Consider the following 21,968-nt stretch of genomic DNA (forward strand, 5'->3'; position numbering starts at 1 on the left):
AGGAATTACAAAGGCGGGGCGGTGTGGAGGGCAGGGGAAGAGGGATGGGGTGTATTTGGTGTAGCAGGCCGATAAAATTTAAAACCTGACCTAAATATTATCAGCAACATCTGTTGCTTTCCTAGGGCGCCTTCACACCCCCAAGCACCCACGGTGCGCTCGACATGACACCGAGTTCTTGCAAGTTCATCTCCAGGCTTGCCACTTGCTAACAGTTTATTAATTTCCACAAGAAAACATCTCCAGAGCCCCAGGGACATACTGAACAGAAATACCTTTGATGATATGAAGACACAAAACCCAAGGACTCCTGGATGGCTCTGTTGGTTGAATGTCTGACTCATGGTTTAGGCTCAGGTCATGATCTCAGAGTCGTGGCACCATGCCCCGAGTCAGGCCCCATGCTCAGCATGGAGTCTGCTTAAGACTCGCGCTCCCTCTGTCCCCTGCCCTTGCTCACGGATGCATACATGCACGCGTGCTCTCCTTCTCTCAAATAAATAAATCTTCAAAAAGGAAGGAAGGGAGAGAGGGATGGAGGAAGAAAACACAAAACCTGTAACCCTGTGATCTATGTGCGTCCTGCATTCCAAGGTCCACGTGCCACCCAGGTTGTCTTTAACAAATGAGACTGAACAGTGATTTTTTTTTTCTCCTAAAACCTCAGGTTTATCGACACTGAACAAATCCTAAATTACGTTCTTGCCATATTTGCACCTGTGAGTTAAGACAGTAAGTCAACATAATGTAATGATGCTTACATAATGAAAGTGTTCAGTTAAACTTGGACCTGAGCTCCCATCGACTTCATCTGCTGGTCTGATGCTTTTTACTGACTTATTTTAATAAAAAGAAAGAACCTGTGAAAGAAAATCACACCAGCACTAACCAGATGGTAGTTTTTGGCATAGTTGCACAAACAGGCTTTCCCAGGGAACAAGGTTAAGGTTCTCTTTGAAAGCAGAGCCCTGGTGCGTGACCCAGAGGCAGGGGTAGCCTTGATCCTACAGATACACAGAAAACGAATGAGGCAGGAAGGAATGTGGTGCCTTCAGCTGAGTCTCCAATTCCTTTCTCTGTCCTTTATTTAAAAATACCTACCCAGGGGGCGCCTGGGTGGCTCAGTGGGTTAAGCCTCTGCCCTCAGCTCAGGTCGTGATCCCAGAGTCCTGGGATCAGGACTCTCTGCTTATTTGGGAGGTTGCGTCCTCCTCTCTCTCTCTCTCTCTCTGCCTTCCTCTCTGCCTACTTGTGATCTCTGTCTGTCAAATAAAGAAATAAAATCTTTAAAATAAATAAATATATAAAAATAAAAATACCTACCCAGACCCCGACAGGAAGAGACAAAACAGTTTCATTCCTTTCTTATTACAACGCATCTGATAGACAAAAATGTCCTCGGCATAGTTGGCATTTGTAGTTAAGGATGTAATAATCTAAACTTATCATGAGCGGTATAAATAGCACCGGCCTGCTCCCACCTACTTGCGTAACCTTGGGAAAAGTCTCCCGGGCTCTTGAGTAATTTCTCTACTGCCTGAAAAAGGCAAATTTCATTTCATAGTTAATCTGCAATAAAATCATTTCAGAGACACCCAACATAAACAGAGATACTGCAGTAATGTAATTCAGTCTCCTGCCTACAGGCCGAGGTGCATCTACGGCATATGTGGAAATGCGGGCATTTCATCTATAAGGGATTATTTGTTTCCCTCTGGGCCGATCATATGATGAATCAATGTATGCCAAGTGCTCCCTTACACAGAGCGTGAAGTTATTTTGTCACAAAGTTTCTAATATGCATCCGACTCGAACCTCAAACACGCTACCGCAATGACCTTCCTAAAGCATATCTGGTCGGGACCTTCAAAAACCTTGAGCCATTTCCCTCAGACGCAGAATAAGACACAGATTTCTCCTTAGGACCCCTTCACAACGTGACCCCAACCCACCTCATTTCTCACCGTCCAGGAAGCCAGAGACGAAACTCAAAGAGCTTGGGCTAAACCCCACAGAGGGACAGAAAAAGGAAAATACAATGACCTCAGGTCATTTGTGGACTAGGCACCGGCTAGGTGTTTGCATTTACATTATCTCATTTAATTCTTACAACAGTTCACTGTGCTCAGAGTCAATACCAAGCAGCCAAGATCGCATAACTAGTGAATGACCATGCAAGCGCTGGGAAGGCTGGGTCTGCCCACCTCTGGGAAGCCAGGAAGCCCTCAGAGCCCCAAGAGGAACTGTCCATTGCTTGTGTGCATGGATCTGCCACCCTAGTGTATGCAAATAGCCTGGGGCTGCCTTGTTTGGAGCAGGCCTTGTTTGTACACTGGTATTTGCACATGACAAAAATCAGGCACTGCCACCTACTAATTCCTTCAGCCACAGCGAAACAGCTAAGCTGTCTAAGAATCTTCAAGACATTATTTTAAGCGAATTTTGTAAATTTGTGCTCCTCCAGAAGGCCTACTCTGCACTGTGTCTGTCCCTGCATGGGATCTGTCCAGCACGAGCCAACCAAAGGGAAGCCTGTGGTCCAGAGGCTGTGGGGCAGAGCGACACAGAGCAAAGCCATCATCACCTGTATTTTTACCCATGGTCTAATTAGTGGTAGAAGAGTGTATTGCACACAAACATAAACTGAGTGATTTATTGAAAGATTTTTCTGGTCGTGATCTAAAAGAACTAAGATTGGAGTTTATGGCGTCACCATTAATATTATCAGAACAAATGCTTTAGATACGGGCTTATGCATGTAAGTATACAGAAAAGCGTATGCATGTACTTAGGTAAACCTCTCCCTCCCAACACAAATCTTTTTTTTTTTTCCCCTGATACAAAAATGAAGGTTTTATGCTCCTATACAGGGACTAGGCACTGAAATATTTCCATGCTCTGGGACACCCTGGGGCATAGGGAATGTGTGACATGACCGAATGGTTATAAAGACTTTCAAATATAAACGTGCTTAAATGACAGTAACAATCCTTATCTCTCAGAAAGAGTATCTGCTGTAATCAAGACAAGTTTGGTCAAAGTAGTGTAGGAATGTAATGGTAGAAAGAAAGAAAACAGTAAGTCAGTCTGCACTCTCGGTCCCTGGGTCCCCTATTTCACTATCAAATAAAAGGCACCTAACACATCTGAGTGACAGGACCAAGTCTTCTCACAGGAAAAAGAAAAAATTGAGCTCCCAAGTGTCTAAGTGTTTCCCTTATGTTTCTCTCTCAATCAGAACAGCTCCCAACACAGACCATCTACCCCTCTTCCTCCCTGCCCCATTTCTGCTGAGGCAGGAACTCCCTGCATTCTGGGGTAAAGCCCCCTACACTGTGACGTTAACACGTGAATTCTTCTGAAAGGTGTTCTCAGGGTTTGCCCTTCTGTGAACAGGACAGACCCAAGGCTGTCTGCTCCTTTTCATACCTTTGCTTCCCAAGAAAAAAATAAAAAAATCAGCCCAGCGGAGGGCTGCAGAAGCCACCAGAGCAGCCAAGCCCAGGTTAAAATGAGGTAATTTTCAGGCATTTTCAAGAATGCCTGAAAATTACAAGCTACCTGACAAGACACTTTGAAACCTAATGATTTGGACCCGCCTACCGGGCAGGCATTTCGTCAGGCATAAATCATGACAACGCTCCTTGCCCTGTAACACTGAACGCTGAAAGGCAACTTGCCCAGGAACATAAATTTGTTCCACAAACAGCATACATGTGGTGAGGGATTTCTAACTTCTTATCGAACAGATTTCTTATTTTTTTTCTACATTTCTTATTTTCGTATGTGATTTAGAAACGTCAAAGCCCCTGACTCACATATCTAAATGGCTCTGTGTGGGAATCCCAGGGCCCTGGGAGAACCATAGCTGGCTTCGTCTGTATTTACCTAGAAAAGCAATCTACTTACCTGCACAAAGATGGGGAAAGGCAGAAAAATAAGTCATCCGTACATAATATCACCACCCTTAATGGAAGCTGTGATTTACACCTACTTGTTCTGAACTTGTCCTTGGATAGTTTGTTTTTTTGTTTTTTTTGCCAAAAAACTGAAAGGATAATTGTTTTTAAAAAATTCGAACTGTCGAGGAAAAAAAACTTTCTTATTATTAAGAGTTTAATAATAACAACTTAATAATTAGCTATATTTACCACACTTATATATACATATAAAGAGAGAGCTGCAGGTGCCTTCCAGTTTTCTAATCCTCGTATGATTATCTGAGCATTTAGTGGAATTTACACCATATTCTAGCTATAGTATTATTCTATAGCTTCTTTTTTTTTTTCTTTTTTCCAATTACAATATCAATTACTTCTTTCTGTGTCAGGACAGATCTATATTGCTGCTTTAGTAAGTCATTGCTGGCTTCCTTTAAGAGCCAGAGTTACAACACAAAATCACCAGGCAACATTTCAGTCCCGTAAGCTGTTTACAAACCGAGCAGAAGTTCTGCTTCTCCTCCTCCTTCTGGCAGTACTGATAAGAGCACCATCAGCAACCATGTTGCCATTATACCTCAAACTCTGGAAGGAATACTTAGATCACAAAAATCAAAATGCCATTTTTATCTCCCAGCCGACCCAGAGCCCTGCCTCCATCTCGAGGCTAAAAGAAGCTGGAGAGACTTAGATACAAAATGACGCAGTGGACTGATGGAAAGGCTAGACAGAAAACATGCATTCTGTACCCCCCAGGGGATTGGCAGCCAGCCGGTGCCTGGATAACCTTACTTTTGCAAATAAGGATGTCCCTCTCACCTGAAAAAATACCTGCGCTCTTCGTAAAAGACTTCTCTACGACCCCGAGAGGGGAAGGAAAACACGGAAAGGCCGCCGCAAACTGAGAAATGCCCACTTTTGTGGACTTACCTTTTCTCGTCTACATTTCAGGAAGGCCTTTTATGGCCCACGCCTCCTTCGTAAGAGTCAATACACCGGACGAGCTTCCCACTCCTGGTATGAGATTTAACAGGCGAGGCCGGCCACCAAGGACACCAAGTGGAGCCACCAGATACCAGACCACACAGCACCTGACTACCCGAGGTGGTGTCGATGTGATCACAGACATGCTTTTAACCCACTTGGTGTGGGAAAACGAATGCAGCCTGCCCAAATTACACCAACTAGTGCACCAACCAGCACAGTTCATTCCACTCACCCACTGAGGCACTCACATTGTGTGAGGCACTGGGCATTGTGGAGGACAAAAACTCAGCTCTGGGGGAAGGAGACGTGCAAATAATTAAAATACGTTGACGCTGACAGGATGAAAGACAGAACTGCATAATGCTATGGAATCGCCGAGAAAACAGCTCACTGTCTGAGGTGCAGCTGGTGGGGGTGCTTCTCAAAAGGAATGGTACCTAAGTCAGACCCTGAAGAAGGAGCAGGAGGCTTGCCAGGCAAAGGGGAAAGGGAAGGAGACCCCAGGTAGAAGAAGCAGTGGTCAAATGAAGGCACAAGAGAGCACAGGGAAGTGGCAGGGTTTAGGACTGCTGTAACATAGAGGACCAGGATTCTCAAGAGACAGACGTGATTGAGGATGGAAAGGGAGCTTCAAGCCAGAGGTGTAGGACTCTGTGTTTCATCTTCATGCTGTGAGCTTTTGCAGGCAATGGGGAGTCAATGTCGACTGCCAGTCACAAAAATACCGAGAGTGGCTATTTCCTAAAATATTGTCACTAGTGGTGTCATCAGATAAGTCAGGATTCTACCAAAGAAACAGATCCAGTTGTGTGTGTTTATATACATGTGTACAGGGAGTAGTGGGGAGCAGTGGGGAAGAGGAGGAGGGAGAGAGGTAAGGAACTGGTTTACTCAACTGTGGGGCCTAGAATAGCCTAGAAACTCTCAGACAAGAGCTGAGGCTGCAGTCCACACATTTTTTTTCCCCCTCAGGTTCGCTCTTAAAGCCTTGCAACTGATTGGGTGAGGCCCACCCAGACAGTCTCCTTTGAGTCAACTGATTAGATGAGGCCCACTCAGGTGTCTCCTTTATTTAAAATCAACTGATTGTGGAAATCATAGCTGCAAAATACTTTCCCACTTAGATCAATATGTTTGACTAGGTAATTGAGTGCTTACAGCCCAGCTGAGTTGTTACTAACCATCACAGGTCTCTGTACTGTTCGCTGAAAAGTAAGCAAATGTGATGCCCGACATGAGGAAACAGGAAGAGCGAGCAACCCGAGCCCCTCAGCAGAAGGAATGAGAGCCGTGCCTAGAAGGGATTATGAAGTTGAGTCTGGAGATATTAAACAAGGAACCCGAGGAAGAGTCATGTCTAGGAAGTTATAGATGGGAGACTAGATTCGCATAACTCTCATTCAGCAAAGCTTAGTGAGAACTACCTCTCACTAAAATCACCCTACCTTAAAATATGGGGTGTACAAGTGTATAAAAGGAGGTCCCTGTCCTCAAGCTCACCATCTGGTTGCAGCGAGTTATAGAACAATACAAGACCATACAAAATTAAACGGTTATGTTTTAGCCAACAGACTGGCATAGTTGGGGAAGAGAGCAGCCAGCACAGAGATAAGTACCTGCAAAGTGGGAGCCATTCTCCAATGCCCCTGGAATCAGGGGCAATGAGGGGAAAAAAAAAAAAAACTTTCTGGAAGTTTGTCAGAGAATCATATATTTTCTGAGGAAATGGAGAAAAACAGAGTTAGAATTCTGGTTAGTCAAGAAAGGTTTTCTGGACTTGAGGGGGTTTTGTTCTTTTGCTTATTTTTTGTTATCATTTGGATGGTTGGTTTTGGTGGGGGTGGGGTGGTGACCGGGAGCCACAGGCCATCAGTTTGCTCACGGAAGGAGCCACAGATGGAGTGTCCAGACATCAAGACCAGCTTACCCTTCTGAGGAGAGCGGGGTGTCCTGCCTAACAAAAAATCCGTCCTGGTCTCGTCAATTCTGTAAGTAGAAGGTCAACAAATACCTTTTTCCAAATCAGCTTCTTTTTCATGGAAAGCTCAAGAAGTTAAGAAACATTCACGGTATACTTAGAGATGCAAAGTATCCTACGTATGCTACTTGTTTAGGACCAGAAGCGGAGACGATCAGTATCTGCTTGAAAATGCGGAACACGTCTCTGGCATGATTCCCAAGGCGTCCACAGCACAAGAGGCTGTGAGGAGGGGACGTGGCCAGCAGGCAGAGGGTCGGGGGTAAACATTCCACCAAATACACTGCTGGGCCACATGAATACATTCCTCCAAATAAATAAAATTATAAATAAATAATAAATAAAGCAAACTTTTGCCCCACCTCCCGCCCCCAACACACACACACCAGAAAAGCAGATTTTTCTAAGAGGACACACAGCTAGAATAAACAGCAGACAGGGGATCACAGCCAGAGCAAGCAATTCATGTGTAGGTGATTGCGGGATGCGTGATGCGAGGCGGTCACTATGAGACAACCAGGCAGTCCCTCGGGGCAGAACCACGGGTCTCACTGTAGTCACGCGTGGAACCATCATTTTGCTGGTGTTCAAAACATGTCCTGAGGATCACTTTGGCAGGAAGCGGGCAGAGCCCGGGCGATCAGAAATGCAAACTGGGAAGACGGCCGCTCTGGGAAAGGAGCACCAGCGTCACCGGCCTCCAGAACCCACGCCACTCACAGAGAGCTTCTTCGAGGCCCTCTCCAGTGTTCACTGAAGCAATTCTTGTGCATCAGTGATGAGCCAAAGTTATCTGACCCAGATACATATTTTGTTTCCAAATTCTTCAGTCTTCACGCAGTTTTCCCTGAAATACAAAGATCTGGAAGAGACACCCTCCCCTGCAGAACCACGGCCGACCGTGGATCCTGTGGCAGGGTCACAAGCAACTATGCTCCTGGCAACTGTCTGACCACCTGAGCCGGGCTAAGGCCATATAGAACGGCCCCGCAGAGCCTGACGCGCTCCTGGTGGTCCCAAAACGCGATTCCCATTCTGCCCAAACGCTAATCCTAAGAGTAAGCAGAAAGCCAATTTTCTAGAGAAGTAATTACATAATCCACTTTTTACAGACAAGCTTTTCAACAGAGTAATCGCTCAAGCAAAAGGAAAATAAATATTAGTATGAATGTGACTATAGTAATCGGACAAGTGCGGAAGGCAGAGCCCAAATCACAAGGGGTCTCATGAATTCTTCAAACCACAGAGTTGAGAATTGGACGGATTCCTTCCACAGCTTGGTGACTGCCTTATTAGCAGGCTCACAAGATTAAGGTCCAGGATGATAAGCAAATATCTCTTCAGCCATCCTCCTCCCAAGGGAAATGTCTCAGAGACCACAATGCAGCTCATTCATTCATCACCTCAATCTGCTTCCTACCCCTGCATACCCTTTCTTCAGCCCATAATTAGCATGAAATGCAGAATATCCATATTGTTTGCTGTTTACCTTCCCACATCATTAAGACTGACAGGCAAAACATTGGTTTTCTAACCCCAAACAATGACGAGCCCCATAAATAAACTTCATTCATTTATTATTTCAACAAACATTGACCACGAACCTATGAAAGGCAGGTAACAGGTACGTAGCCTCAGGAGAACCCCAAGGAGAGGGACCCAGGCCTCCCAACAGTGTGGTCATAATGTAACACAAAATCCCACAGGACTCCAGCTCCCCCAAACAGGGACAGCAAAGGCTCAGTGTTTGGACAGAACCCATCACGATGGGATGGAATTCCAGCCAACTCCTGGCAGGCGAGCCACAACCCCAAGGCTGATGAGAAGGGCGTGACTGTAAGCAGTGTATGCAAAGGCACAAAAGCAGGAAGGTCTAGGTCTGCAAAGGAGCTGGGAAGAACACATGTGGAGTGCAAAGACACGTCTGCCTTATCACGGAACACGATCGTCTGCAAACACCAAGTGGCCTATATATATGGCCAGAGCAACAAAGAGTAGAATTAAAAGATGCTTGAAAAAAACCAAAGGGTTTCAAGAAAGAGTATGGGACACAGAAGACATTTTTGAACACGGGCCAGGATTTGTGGGCCAAACGGAAATGGGTTGGTTCTTCTGAGGTGGATGGCGCTGGGCCTGTGCGACCAGCACCCTTCCCTCCCCATGGCACGTGATCGTTCCCCGAGACACGGCTGTGATGATACCCCCGGTCACACAGGCACACATGTCAAGAGTAGCCAGTAAAATCCCCTCCCTGCTGTCCCCCCACGTCCAGCCTGCCTCGCACGTCTCACGTCTTGCTCGCTCCCACCTGACCCGGGGCACTGCCCTGATGCCCCCTCTTTCTTTGAAGGCTCCACTGCAAAGACTTCCAGTCTCACAGCCCCATCCTCTATAACCGCTGTTCCACTCTTGCCATGGCCTTTTTCTAATTCTTCCCGAACGGAGAGATTTGAAAGCAAACTCCTCACATCTCTGGAAAAGTATCCAGAATTAAAGCGGACTACGTTTGAGTGTAAGCGGTTCACGGGAAGGGTTACTGAGAACGACCGAGGAAGCCAGGGGGGATGTGAGAGGCCTCAGACGTCGCCAAACATCTACGCTAGGTGACCAGGTGGGCAGAGTCTTTGACGAGAACGTCCATGATCGGGAAAGTTCATTTAAGTGGGACCACTTTTTTCCTCCTGATTACAAGTCAGCACAGTACTGTCAATGGGCCTAGAATTCTGGGGGGCTTGAGGCAAAAATACAGCAGGAAAAACTCAGCCATTTTTTTTTTTAAACTGAAAATCATATCCAATTTACATTTCAAGGTGAAACACACAAAAATAATGTTAATATTATTTCTCTTATTTTTTTTTAACATTTTATTTATTTATTTTGGAGAGAGAGGACAAGAGAGCAAGAGGGGAGGTGGTGGAGGGAATCCCAAGCAGACTTCCCATCTAGCATAGAGCCTACACGGGGCTCGATCTCATGACCCCAAGATCATGATCTGAGCCAGAGTCAAGAGTTGGACGCTTGGGGCACCTGGGTGGCTCAGTGGGTTAAAGCCTCTGCCTTCGGCTCGGGTCATGATCTCAGGGTCCTGGGATCCAGCCCCATGTCAGGTTCTCTGCTCAGTGGGGAGCCTGCTTCCTCTCTCTCTCTCTCTCTGCCTGCCTCTCTTCCTGCTTGTGATCTCTGTCAAATAAATAAATAAAATCTTAAAAAAAAAAAAAAAAGTGTTGGACGCTTAACCGACTGAGCCACCCAGGTCATTTCTGACCACTTTTATCTTGTTCCTCTACATCCTGCTAACTCCCTGCAGCAGTGCTGCCTCACATGACAGTGACCAGGCAAGGAGGCAGGAGCGCTCTCAGACATCCTGAAGGCCGGCCACACACACAGGCAGAGAGAGTCTTAGTAAATTCGGTTTGAGGACGGAAACCATGACAGGGATCCCCTTTTTTTCTCACTGCTCTGCAGCACTGGAGAAGAGCCTCTGAAAATGCCCGGAAAGGCATTATGCCCCTAGCCTTCTAGAAGATGGAGTTTAGATTTTTCTAATCTGCAGCTACCCACTCTCACTTTAGATTTTTTTTGTTGTTGCTTAAAATATTTATTAATAATGCGACTTCATCAGTTTACCACATGGCATCTTGCTGTATTCAAAGGAGTTCATTACTCAAAAGACCATCTGTCTAAGAGCTCAACAGAAGGTTTAAATAATCAGTAGTAAAGAATGTATGGTCACATTATAGCAAGTCAAATATTTACATCTCTCAGATTTGAAATAGGAACGGTCTTACCCAGCCATCCGCCACAAGTCGGGCTTCATCATGACGCCGTGCTTTCGGTATCTGTACCTTCTCAATTTCCAAACCTGCACAGAAAAGACAACACGAGGAGGGGTTTAACTTATGCAGACAGCACTGCCGATCACAACCGTCTGTGCAGCACCTTCATTTAGGCGAGGAAAAAGTCCTGACGGCAGCAGCATTTTCAAGCAGAAAAGCAGTTAAACACGAATCAGAAAGACATTTGGGGGAAAACAGCTGATTCTGCCTTTCTGAGCATTAATAATTGCGGCTGATGTGGCTGCTGTTACAATCACAATCCGATCAGAGCAACAGCGGCTCCCCCGACCCCGCGTCGGGGCAGAAAACCCCTCGACCGGCTTCACTATGCTGAGGGCCAAGCCCCGGGCGGGCGAACTCCTCGTCACCAGGGAAGGAGACACCGCCGGCAATCAGGACTAGTGCATGGGTTGATGCAGACAAACACTAAAGAAAAAACTGCTTTCAAAGGGTTGCAAATTAAACACAAATACAAATACATTGATTCTAGTTTAAATAGGGGGATAAAAAAAGGCGAGATGGGAGAGAGGTACTGCCAAATCTGTTTACTAGGTACCAGTTTCAAGGTACTAAGTGCAGGGGCGCCTGGGTGGCTCAGTCCATTAAGCAGTTCAGGTCATGATCCCAGGGTCCCGGGATCGAGCCCCACATCGGGCTCCCTGCTTGGTGGAGAGCCTGCTTCTCCTCTCCCTCTGCTGCTCCCCGGGCTTATGCTCTCGCTCTCGCTCTCTCTCTTCCTCAAATGAATAAAGTCTTTTAAAAAATAAAGTACTGAGTGAAATAAAGTGCTTAGTGCAGTAGTAGAACGAAACAAACTCGTACACTGGGAGACAGGCAAAGATGAGTGGGAACAGCAACCGTGACCGCGAACCCCTGGACTTCCCAGCTGGCGGCCCTGGACAGACCCGCACGCATCCCTGGGCGGCTTCCTCATCTGCACAGGGATGATAAAAGAGGCGGGATTCTACAGCAACCATTCGCATCGGCAGGAAGGTTAAGTGAGATAATACGGGGCTCGTGTCTGGGATTTGGGTATTCCAAAAGCAAAAACACAAAACCACTGCCTTTTCTCATTTTTCCCTGGGAGAAATTTTTATTCTATGACCCAGATCCAGTTCTCGCTCCATCTCAAAGATGAAAAGGTTCGATCTGCACCACCACATAACTGAAGGCCCCCGACGACTTTCACAGCCAAGGACTGGAAGGAGCCCAGGGTGTGCGTGGGCCCCAGGGGGTTTACCGCTCCCTGCTGCGCTGGGGGCAGGAAGCCAACTACTTGAGGATGCGCCAGGAGCCTGTGGAAAGTAACTGCAAACGGAAACCCACAAACAAGGAGGACTCACAGCCTGAGCCTTAGGGATTCACCAGGAGGGAAGAGGTGCCAGTGGGAGGGGAGAGATGTGGGCAGGGCCTCAGGGGACAGTTCCGCTCCATCTTCAAAGAAAGGGCAGCACGCTCCGGGCTGTGCAGAGCCCACGGAGGCTGATGAATAAGTGGGTGTGGTGGGAGCAAATGATTCATGGAGAACATTGAGAGCAAAAGCCGGAAAGACTAGTTATTTAGCTTAAGTGTGGAGCCTTAAAAAGCCAGGCAGGGACATTTTAACTTTGTCTGGGAAACGACAGGTTTTGAAGTCAGAGAGAGAGGCTTCATTTAGATGAAGTAAATTTATATCTTTTTTTAAAAAATCAATTTAGAGTACTTGGGTAAAAACTGTATTTAGCCAGTGCCCAACAAGGGGTGAGCAGTGAGTAAATGTGAGCTTTATTAGTGCTGAGGATGACACATGTCTATGGGGCACAGAGAAAGCATCGTGTTCTTCTTGGCCTCTTTAGGACCAGAGCTGAAGCCAGGTGATGGTGACTCTCGCTAATGAACAAAATTGGATTCTGACTCAGAACAGGTGAGCAATGGGGACTGGCTGAATAAAAGAATGCTTAAGGGAGTAGATTATCATGGCAGACCCAGCGTTAGGGGAAGAAAAGAGGAGAACAAGAAGGGAAGAGGGCGGGCCTGGGAGATGAGAGCAGAGGACTGTGCGCCACACACTCACACGGACAAGACCGTGCGGGACCCCGTCTCAGGTCCAGCCACTCGCAGGAGGCGTCCAGACACCAAGGAGAAGCAGTCCCCCTGGGATTTCGACAGAGGAGCAGCCCCGCCACCTCCTGTATTTATGCAGTTAGCCCCTGAACAACTCTGGGGGTTACAGGGGCTGACCCCCGCACAGTCAAAAATCTCCATGTCCCCTCTGACTCCTCCAAAACTTAACTGCCAACAGCCGACTGTTGACCAGAGGTCTTACTGATAACACGCATGGCTGATTAACACGTGTTTTGTACATTATATGTATTCTCTAAGTCATCTTACAATGAAGTAAGCTAGACAAAAGAAAATATTATCAAGAAAATCCTAAGAAAGAGAAAATACATTTACAGAACTGCACATATAAAATAATTCTACGTACAGTTCAAACCCGCGTTGTTTGAGGGTCTGCTTCCTCTTCCCCCTCTTGGCCTCTAATGAACATTTTCATCCCCTTAGAAAATGTATGTCTCAGCCATCTACAAACCTCAACTCTATGTTCAAATAATCTTCGACAAAGCAGGAAAAAATATACAGTGGGAAAAAGACAGGCTCTTCAATAATTGGTGCTGGGAACACTGGACAGCTATATGTAGAAAAATGAAATATAACCATTCTCGTACACCATACACAAAGATAAACTCGAAATGGATAAAAGACCTCAACATGAGGCAGGAATCTCTCAGAATCCTAGAGGAGAACATAGGCAGTAACCTCTTTGACATCGGCCACACCAACTTCTTTTAAGATCTGTCTCCAAAGACAAAGGAAATAAAACCGACAATGAACTTTTGGGACTTCATCAAGATCAAAAGCTTCTGCGCAGCAAAGGAAACAGTCAAAAAAACAAAGAGACAACCCACGGAATGGGAGAAGATATTCGCAAATGACACTCCAGACAAAAGGCTGATACCCAACATCTATAAAGAACTCCTCAAACTCTACACATACAAAACAGATAATCACGTCAAAAAATGGGCAGAAGATATGAATGGATTCTCCAAAGAAGACATACAAATGGCTAACAGACACATGAAAAAACGCTCATCATCCCTAGCCATCACGGAGATTCAAATCAAAACCATATTGAGATACCACCTTACACCAGTTAGAATGGCCAAAATCAACAAGATAGTAAACAACGTGTGTTGGAGGGGATGTGGAGAAAGGGGAATCCTATTACACTGTTGGTGGGAATGCAAGTTGGTGCAGCCACTTTGGAAAACAGTGAGGAGATTCCTTAAGAAATTAAATAAAGAGCTACCCTATGACCCTGAAATTGCACTACTGAGTATTTATCCCAAAGATACAGATGTAGTGAAAAGAAGGGACATCTGTACCCTAACATTCACAAAAGCTATGGCCACAGTCGCCAAACTGTGGAAAGAGCCAAGATGCCCTTCAACTGACAAATGGATAAAGAAGATATGGTTCATATATACAATAGAGTATTATGCCTCCATCAGAAAAAATGAATACCCAACTTTTGTAGCAACATGGACAGGACTGGAGGAGATTATGCTGAGTGAAATAAGTCAAGCAGAGAGAGTCAATTATCCTATGGTTTCACTTAATTGTGGAACACAAGGAATAACATGGAGAACACTGGGAGATGGAGAGAAGTGAGTCGGGGGAAACTGGAAGGGGAGATGAACCAAGAGATACTGTGGACTCTAAGGGGCAGACTGAGGGTTTTCAAGGGGAGAGTGGTGAGGGCCTCGGAGAGCCTGGTGGTGGGTATTATGGAGGGCACGTATTTCATGGAGCACTGGGTGTGTGCATAACAATGAATTCCGGAACACTGAAAAGAAATTTTAAAAAAATTAAAAAAAAAAGAAAATATATGTCTCAGCCTTCTTCTACGATCAAATTTATTTTGATGGGATTGAGTCCCGCATCAGGCTCTCTGCTCTGCAGGGAGCCTGCTTCCTCCTCTCTCTCTCTCTGCCTGCCTCTCTGCCTACTTGTGATCTCTGTCAAATAAATAAATAAATAATCTTAAAAAAAACAGACATTCTCTGAAGTTTGTATTTCCTGTCTTCACCGTCAGACTATTAGTTCCTAGACTATAAATCCACGTGTATACTCAGTACAGAGCTGAAGCCATCAGGGAGTGACCAATCAAAACTTTCTGATTAACCACAGATAAAGCATCGACAAAATCCACCTTCTGGTACCGTCTTCATTCTTTCATTCAAGTACCCACTAAGCATTTACTTCTCCGCGAGGCTCCCGGTGCATGAGGAAAGGTACACAAAGCATGGGCCCTGCCTTTGGGAAGGTTCTCATCTCCCCCAGGAGGCAACACAGACATACAAACCTTCCCACAACATTGCAATGCAACATTTCAATCTCACCTCTAAGACAGTATTTATTTTTCCAACATAATCACTATTAAAGACCAAAATGGATACAACCTAAAGTTCTGTCTTGATCTCTAGTCTGTGCCCCTGATAAACCCACGTTAACAAGGGCCATGGTGCTTTACATGCAGCCTGAGAGACAATGAGAAAAGAAGTAGGAAAGACCTAGGAGTCAGATCTGTGACAGGGCACATCAGCAACAACACTGTCTGGGGGGACTTGAGCACGAGGACAAGATGTCCATGACCCAGAGGAAAGGGGACGTCCCCCAGAGACGGGGACACAGCTGCAATAAAATAACAATATCATATCAGAGAAATAAAAATATTTACGCTTAAAGTTCTATTTCTAAACAAACTCCCTCTACTCCAACCTCTCAAATACCCAGGCCTTCACTAGGAAATCTCTTTCCGGCAATGCTTCCCTCAAAATAGCCCCTTTTTTTCTTTCTCAAAATTATGTGTGGATTTCCCTTAGGGTTGCTTTTGCAAGAACGCCAGTCTAGTGGACAAGGAATACCATTCCTCGTGTTAACGAGAGCAGAGTGTGTGTTGTATGCACACATCTCAACGCTACGACACATGTGGGGGATGTTTTCTCTCCAGAAATGTGACCTGCATCTCGCCCGTGTTTGCTGTGGGCACCCCCGGTCCTACAGCCATCGTTGGCGATCGGACAGTGTTCCCAGGCATTCCATAGGGCTTGTCCGTTTGATTTTTTTTTTTAAGGTTTTATTTATTTATTTGACAGAGATCACAAGTAGGCAGAGAGGCAGGCGGGGGCGGGGCGGGGTGGGGTGGGGGTGGGGGGTGGAGCAGGCTCCCTGCTGATCAAAGAGCCAGACACACAAGGGGCTCAATCATGACCAATCATGACCGGAGCTGAAGGCAGAGGCTTTAACCCACTGAGCCACCCAGGCGCCCCGTCCATTTGATTTTAGCAAACAGGCTAAAAGAACGTTCAATTATTTTTATTAGATATTAAAATAAAACGAGGAAATAATTCCTAACAAGGAGCATCTGAGTGCGAGAGTCCGCACCCCCACAGCTTCCTGCCTGTGGTGAGCAAACTCCAAAGTCCCCTCTTTCTCTGCACAAAGCGTGTGGCTCACCTCATAATAAAAGCAAGTTAAACTAGAAATTGAGTTTACACATTTATGTACCTTAATTAGCCCACACTGGCAGAGGCTTTGACTTTAAAATCAGATGCAACACAAACATCTAAAAAGCTTCTAGGCTTTTTACATCAGCTCACTCATCTCAGCAGTACTGAGGAAACCAGCCACACTCGTATCAAACCACCGAGATCACCCAGCGAGACATGTTTATCTTGCAGCGGTATAAGCCCCGCACCCAAAATTAAACAGAGAAGTCTTTCGGACTCAACAATCTATCTCCAAGGTAATTCAGGCCAGAGTGGGAAAGCAGGTGCTTGTGGAGGAAAGACAGGTAATTTGACCTGCAATGACATTCTTTGTCTAGCCAGTACCATCCTGGAACAGCAGAACCCCAGTGGGACCTGGGACACCTCCAGGTGGGCGAGCAAAGGACAAGTTTCCTGCTCCTCGGGACTCCCGAAGACAGGCCCCACCCCAATGCCACACACCTCAGGACCTAAAATTGCTCTGCCCTACACAGGCTCTTGCCAAGTCCAAGAGGAGGCAGACAGTGCCACAGCTCCCAGCTGCTAAATGTAATCTAATAATTTGCATATGTAAGGATAAAGGTCTAGACTATGGCATCAGGTTCACCGAAAAATCAGCAGATTCAAACACCCAAGGAGTCCACTCGGTCTTTGGAAAGCCCAGATAAATGAAGAGATGAAAAGGACACAGCGGTGGGAGAGAGCAGATTCTACATCATCCGTCCAGAAAGTGCAAAAAAAAATTTCTAAACCAAACCGTTCTGGGAATTCTCTGTTAGAGAAAAAGTACAGAGTAGGGTGGGGGGAAAGCCATTCAGCACAAGGGTGGTAATGCACCAGAGTATTAACTGAGAAGTCGCTTCCCCAGCAATCCAGATCCTGCTAGAATGTCCTGGAAGGACCCAGGAGTTAACCCAGAAGACAGTCAAAGGCTCAAAGATCACCTCAGTTTGGTGAGAGCCCTGAACAGCTAACATGGGATTCCCCTGAGATGATATTCCAGCCAAAGACAGCAAGAGTGTCCAGTCTGCACTGTTGGTCGCGAGAACTGAGGACCCTGCGGATCAAGAGCGCAGTGTGTGCACCGTCATTAGAGCCGCTATCCCGGCCTGTTCTGAAAACTAACAGAGGAAGGAAGTGAACTCCACAAGCATCTCTTATCACCAAGACCCCCAAACATCTACATTACCTCTTGGGGCCCCAGGCTTTCTCGTGGTGGTCCTGCTGTCGCTTAAGCCAAGAGACCCAAATAATTCATCACATTATGTTTTTTTTTTTTTAAAAGATCGAACTCCCAAACTCCTCTTCATCCTCCCCTTCAGGGACAAGGCAGCGTCGCGTGAGGTTGGACAAACCAAGATGAAAACTGATTCTGTTAGCAAGGTCTGATGCTGCAGACCTGGAGGGGTTGGAATGCTGCAGTCGGGCAGCTCTCAGGGGCATGGGAAACCAGACAGGTAAGTCTACAGACCAGGAGAAAGCAACAGAGACAGAAACAAGATAACATCTGAAGAATCCTGGGTTGTCAGGGGCCGTTTTAAATGGCACTTGAGAAACTTTGAACTTTTGCTTTGTCAAACGGGGCATCTTATCTACCCTTTCTGCCACAGACGCTTGAAAAAACAAACTGAAGGCCTCCAAGTTAATGAATATCAGGGTCAGACTAGGTCTGCACAAAAAACGGAGAAGATGGTTTACCCAGAAAAAGTTAAACTACACTCTTAAAAAGAGAGAGAGAGAGAGAGGTTCATGTCACTTAATGTTTTAGACCCAGACACCAAAATCTCAATAGAAGGGGACAAAGGAGGAAATTGGAGAGGCCAAAAGAGACACAAGCCAGCACGTACCACTGCCCTGGACAGCAGTCAAGAATGGAGAGAAAATCCTACACCCAGCCAACGTCAATGTTCACCTGTGCTCCAACAGCCAAAGAAGATTAGCAGATGCTAAAGAGGGCAGCTCAATAAAATAGTGGGGGGTGGGGGTTGGGAGGCTGGCACAGCCCAGTGCCTGTCAAATCCATGGCAGATGCTGGTGGAGAAGTCTGTGTACCTGGTCTCCTTTCCATCTCCCACAATCAGGATGAATGGGGGTATATAACATGCCGAACGCCCGTCCCACGAGGAAGGCATTCTATTTTACACGTGGCACTGGAGGATTCGGTTGCCAATCCCTCCATTAGATGGGTACACAAGGGGCCCCAATAGAGGAGGGAGCTGTTCAGTCCTGGAAGCCACAGGCAGTGGGTGCTGGATTCTGGTCAAAGAGCTACACGATTCTTCATGCACATGAAGTTTTTTCTCCCAGCCACACAGAACACCAGGTCCTCCCAAAGGGTGACTTCAACCTGTCTCTCCATTTCCTGACACTAGGGTTTTGTTAACCAAAACTCCAAGGCACTATGGACGTCTAGATCATTCCCACCAACATTTTTTTTTAAGATTTTATTTATTCTTCAGAGAGAGAGGGAGAGAGAGTGAGCACAGGCAGGCAGCATGGTAGGCAGAGGCTGAGGGAGAAGCAGGCTCCCTGCTGAGCAGGGAGCCCGATGTGGGACTCGATCCCAGGACACTGGGATCATGACCTGAGCCGAAGGCAGCTGCTTAACCAACTGAGCCACCCAGGCGTCCCCCGCCAACATTTTTTCTCCGGCTACTGTGTCCTGCCTGTGTTCTCATTGCCTCAGGGAAGCCATAATGCTTGCCCACTCCCATGTTGTGGCAGACTGGACCCAATATTACCATTACTTATCTTTCTTTATTTGTTTGTTTATTTATTTATAGTGGGGGGAAGCACGAGTGGGTGAGTCCTCATCCCACTGGAGGGTGGGTGATCTCGAGGATGTGGAGTAGGGGAGGGTCCAAGCAACCTCAGACGCCAGCCCTGCATGCCCGTGGGGAGCCAGGGCCCATTCCGACCCTCCTGTCTGCCAATGGAAAAGCAGGGATTGTGACAAAAGTCAGCCAGGCTAAGTGCATTATTCTTATTATGCAAAGCTCTATCACTGGGCACCGGCATCTCATTTAATCTATTCTTCCTTTCACATGTCATACAGGATGGGTAATGTTTGCTTTCAATATGGGCAAATGACAACATAAATTCAATCATCTCCAGTTAGATCTACCTGGTACCAGGTACCTTTGGTTCCACAGCCAAGGGCACCAAGCCCGGGAACTACGGGAGCGAAAAGTAAGCCCCTTTTTGCCCAGATCTGCGTTCTACAATTTTATTTGTTTGAGAGAGAGTGAGCAAGAGAGAGAGCGAGCGCGTGTGCACAAGCTGGGAAAGAAGCAGAGGGAGAGAGACATAAGCAGTCTCCCCACTGCGCAGGGAGCCCTACGTGGGGCTCGATCCCAGGACCCTGGGAATCATGAACTGAGCTGAAGGTAGAGGCTTAACCGACTGAGTCACCCAGGCGCCCATGGGTCTGTGTTCTTGAAAAGAACTATGTCAGATTCAGTCAAATAAACACATTAAACATTCTGGCATAAAAACACTGTTTATAAAGACCATGAGGTATTGAGATGTGCAATGTTAGAATGCTTTAATATATATACAATGCTTTAACATCTATTTAAATATATATAATTAAGTATATTATAATATATATAAATATATATGAAAGAATATATATAGGATGGTCACAACCATATAGTACAACCACATGCGGATCCAGACATACTTACTTCATAGAAAAAAGATGGTATCATCAGTTTTCATGGTTTTGGTACTTGGGGTGATTTTTGGGTTTTGGTACTTGGGGTGATTTTTGGGTTTTGGTACTTGGGGTGATTTTATTTCCTTCTTTCTATCCAGATACGACACACAGGATACATATTACTTTTGATACCCCTACGGAGCAAAGAAGGCTTTAGATACAAATATAAATATCCCCACTTTATCAGTAAGTGAGACCTCTGCCTACTACTTTAAATCAGGAAATTGCTGGACTGTCAGAGTGAGCGGCGACGGATCGGATCGAAGTTGACCCCATCTGTTCATCAGGGGAACAGAGTTTCGCGATCCATGGAGGGTAACACCCACACGCCAGCAAGTCCATCTGGAAAGAAATTTCCTTCCTGTGGACTCGCCCTAATTCGGTCATGATTTTTAATCCCCGGCCACCCCTTTATCTGATCCTTGGCCTTTCAGGGCCCACAAAAGCATTAGCTCAGAACAGAATGATTCCTGTGTTGCCAACAAAGAAACTTAGTTTGAGTTTAAAACTACGAGTTCTAGGGATGCCCGGGGCCTGCGGGCAGCCAGCAATCCCATTTTGCTGTCCCACTCAACTGTCCGGACGCAGCCACTTGGCCGCCGTGAGCCCAAGTCACATCCTTGTTAGTAAGACATCGTAACCCAGTCATCCGTACTTTATAGCCAAACGACGACCTTTGGAAGAAGCTGTTCTTCCGTCAGAAGAACTTTCCATCTTGTAGCCCATCCTGCAGCCCAGTGGCCTTTAATCAAACCCTTGGAAACACAAAATTTAGTCTGGAGTCTTCTTTTTCCGATCTTCTGCCTATCGGGCTAGGGAGTCCTCATAGCTCCCGGTAAAAGTGCATAATCCCCCAGACATGAGAAGGTTTCCCCGGGATGGCTTGGCCCTCATGGAAAGGACGTCACTGCTTCTTGGTCAACATGGTCAGCAGGAAGAAGCTCCAGCTCTCTACCACCTGGCAGAGGAGGGGCGGCTCTGCGGGGGACGAAGGCCCAGGCCAGGGGCAGGGCGAGGCCTCCAGCCTTTAGGAGGCTCGTGGATAAAAACCCGGGATCTTTTTTTTCTTTTGTTTTTTTTCCATCATTTTTTTTAAATTTTTTATTTTTTTATAAACATTTAATGTATTTTTATCCCCAGGGGTACAGGTCTGCGAATCACCAGGTTTACACACTTCACAGCACTCACCAAAGCACGTACCCTCCCCAATGTCCATAACCCCATCCCCCTTCTCCCAACCCCCCTCCCCTCAGCAACCCTCAGTTTGTCTTGTGAGATTAAGAGTCACTTATGGTTTGTCTCCCTCCCAATCCCATCTTGTTTCATTTATTCTTCTCCTACCCCCTTCACCCCCCATGTTGCATCTCCACTTCCTCATATCAGGGAGATCACATGAGGCCCCGGATCTTGATGTAACACTTCTTCCCCCAGCAGGCCTTGGACCCAGGCTGTGCTGGTGTTAAGTTCTAAAACCAGCCAGAAACAGAAGTTTCTAAGTGGACATACTTTCCTTGAAGGAAACAGAATCATGAGAGGCACCACGACTGGAAAAATACCAAAATCAAAAGTCGGGCTATAAGAAATGTAAATTATTCCATTAAAGATGCTGGCTGGTAGAGCCCAGATATTTACGAGGAGGGAAAAAAAGTAAACCAGAACACGGCAGCATCCCAAGCTAGACTGTTGACAGATATAAAAGAAGTCTTTTTTGAAGCATTATGGTTTATCATCAAATATTTATTAAGTACCTACCACCTGTCAGACACATCCTGATCATTACACACTTGTGCACACGTACAAAAGTCACTCCCTACGTGGCCCAGTTAGCTCCCTGGGAGGTAGACCACGATCCCCAGGTCCATAAGATAAAGTCAGCCAGATAAAATGAATTCCCGGGCCTTTGCGATAAATGCCATC

The 21,968-nt window shown here is 46.2% G+C and overlaps 1 protein-coding gene across 1 annotated transcript in view; it reads right to left on the minus strand.

The window, feature by feature from the left end:
• The window catches only part of LOC309859314 (uncharacterized protein), a gene marked incomplete at its 5' end in the record, with an annotated part of 106,737 nt that overhangs the window by 26,444 nt on the left and 58,325 nt on the right, over positions 1–21,968 (minus strand). The window contains one exon of the mRNA XM_082719972.1: positions 10,695–10,768. Within this exon, the coding sequence (XP_082576098.1) occupies positions 10,695–10,768 (74 nt within the window). The remainder of the gene's footprint in view (positions 1–10,694; positions 10,769–21,968) is intronic.

This window comes from Mustela nivalis (genome assembly GCF_964662115.1).
Source record: "Mustela nivalis genome assembly, chromosome: 2".
Taxonomy (NCBI): domain Eukaryota; kingdom Metazoa; phylum Chordata; class Mammalia; order Carnivora; family Mustelidae; genus Mustela; species Mustela nivalis.